The sequence below is a fragment of the Myotis brandtii genome, unplaced genomic scaffold (assembly GCF_000412655.1).
Source record: "Myotis brandtii unplaced genomic scaffold, ASM41265v1 scaffold115, whole genome shotgun sequence".
In the NCBI taxonomy this organism is placed as follows: Eukaryota; Metazoa; Chordata; class Mammalia; order Chiroptera; family Vespertilionidae; genus Myotis; species Myotis brandtii.
In genome coordinates, this window is record NW_005353967.1 from 14,113,205 (window position 1) to 14,114,412 (window position 1,208).

Genomic DNA, 1,208 nt, shown 5'->3' on the forward strand with positions numbered 1-1,208 from the left:
GAGATCCAAGAGCCAGTGTACCCAGTGGTCAGAGTGAGACCATCCAGATTACAACTCTTCACATCCATAAGAGACACAGTCAGGGGGCAGACTCAGTGAGCACCAAAGCCCCACTGAAGCAAGTCCTGCCCCATAAGGGTGTCTCCAGCACAAAAGTTCTCCCATTATAGACACAACTGGTCCTCACAGCCAATTGGCATGGAGGTCAATTCCTCCCAGTGATACCTACAACAATCAAGGCTTAACTACAACAAGACTGTGCACAAAGCCCACAAAGGGGTGCACCAAGAGTGTTTACCTCAGATAATTGGGGAGGCTGAGCCACTGGGCCCTATAGGACACATAGCACACAAAGCCACTCTACCAACACAGGGACGTATAAAAAATGCGGAGACAGCCCTGACCGGTTTGGCTCAGTGGATAGAGCATAACAGCAAGTACATGTCTATCAACAAGTGAATCTGAAAATAAGTGAATAAAAAATCTGATGAACAGAGTAAACTGGTGAATATAATATAATCAGGGGCACAGAAAGGGAGTGGACTGACAATTCTTGAGGGGAGAGCAATGTGGGGGTGCAGGAATAGACTGGACAAAAATCATACACCTATGGATGAGGACAGTGGGAGGGGTAAGGGCAGAGGGTGGGGTGGGAACTGGGTGGAGGAGAGTTATGGGGGGAAAAAAGAGGAACAACTGTAATAATCTGAACAATAAAGATTTAATTTAAAAAAATGCAGACAAGAAAACCCCCAAAATGAACATAAGTGAGCTGTGAAACAACTTCAAGATTTTAAAATCAAGGTAGCATACTTTCTTTTGCTCTAACTTTTCACATCTTTATATATCATGTTTTTAAGGTAATGTTTTTCTCCCCACAGGCATTTGGATAGCAATACTGAGCCAGGACTTACATTAGGAGGCTATTTCTGCCCACAATGTCGGGCAAAGTATTGTGAGCTTCCTGTTGAATGTAAAATCTGTGGTAAGAAACCAACTACTTATTAATTCAGTAAATTAATTTTTAATAACTTCTCACCTATATTGCTATTAAAATAGATGTAAATATTAAGCTCTGCCTATGTTTCTAGATTTAATGTGAGAAGAGAAAAAATTACTTTTTTATTTTCTTTCTTTATTTTTTTAAAGTATTTTTTGTTGAAAGTATTACATATGTTGTCCCCCCACCCCACCCCCATTGACCTCTT

The 1,208-nt window shown here is 40.9% G+C and overlaps 1 protein-coding gene across 2 annotated transcripts in view; it reads left to right on the forward strand.

Moving 5' to 3' along the window:
• GTF2H2 (general transcription factor IIH, polypeptide 2, 44kDa) overlaps nucleotides 1-1,208 on the forward strand; it is a 24,514-nt gene that overhangs the window by 16,603 nt on the left and 6,703 nt on the right. For both annotated transcript variants that reach the window (XM_005857994.2, XM_014549490.1), the window contains one exon: nucleotides 882-985. In XM_005857994.2, the coding sequence (XP_005858056.1) occupies nucleotides 882-985 (104 nt within the window). The remainder of the gene's footprint in view (nucleotides 1-881; nucleotides 986-1,208) is intronic.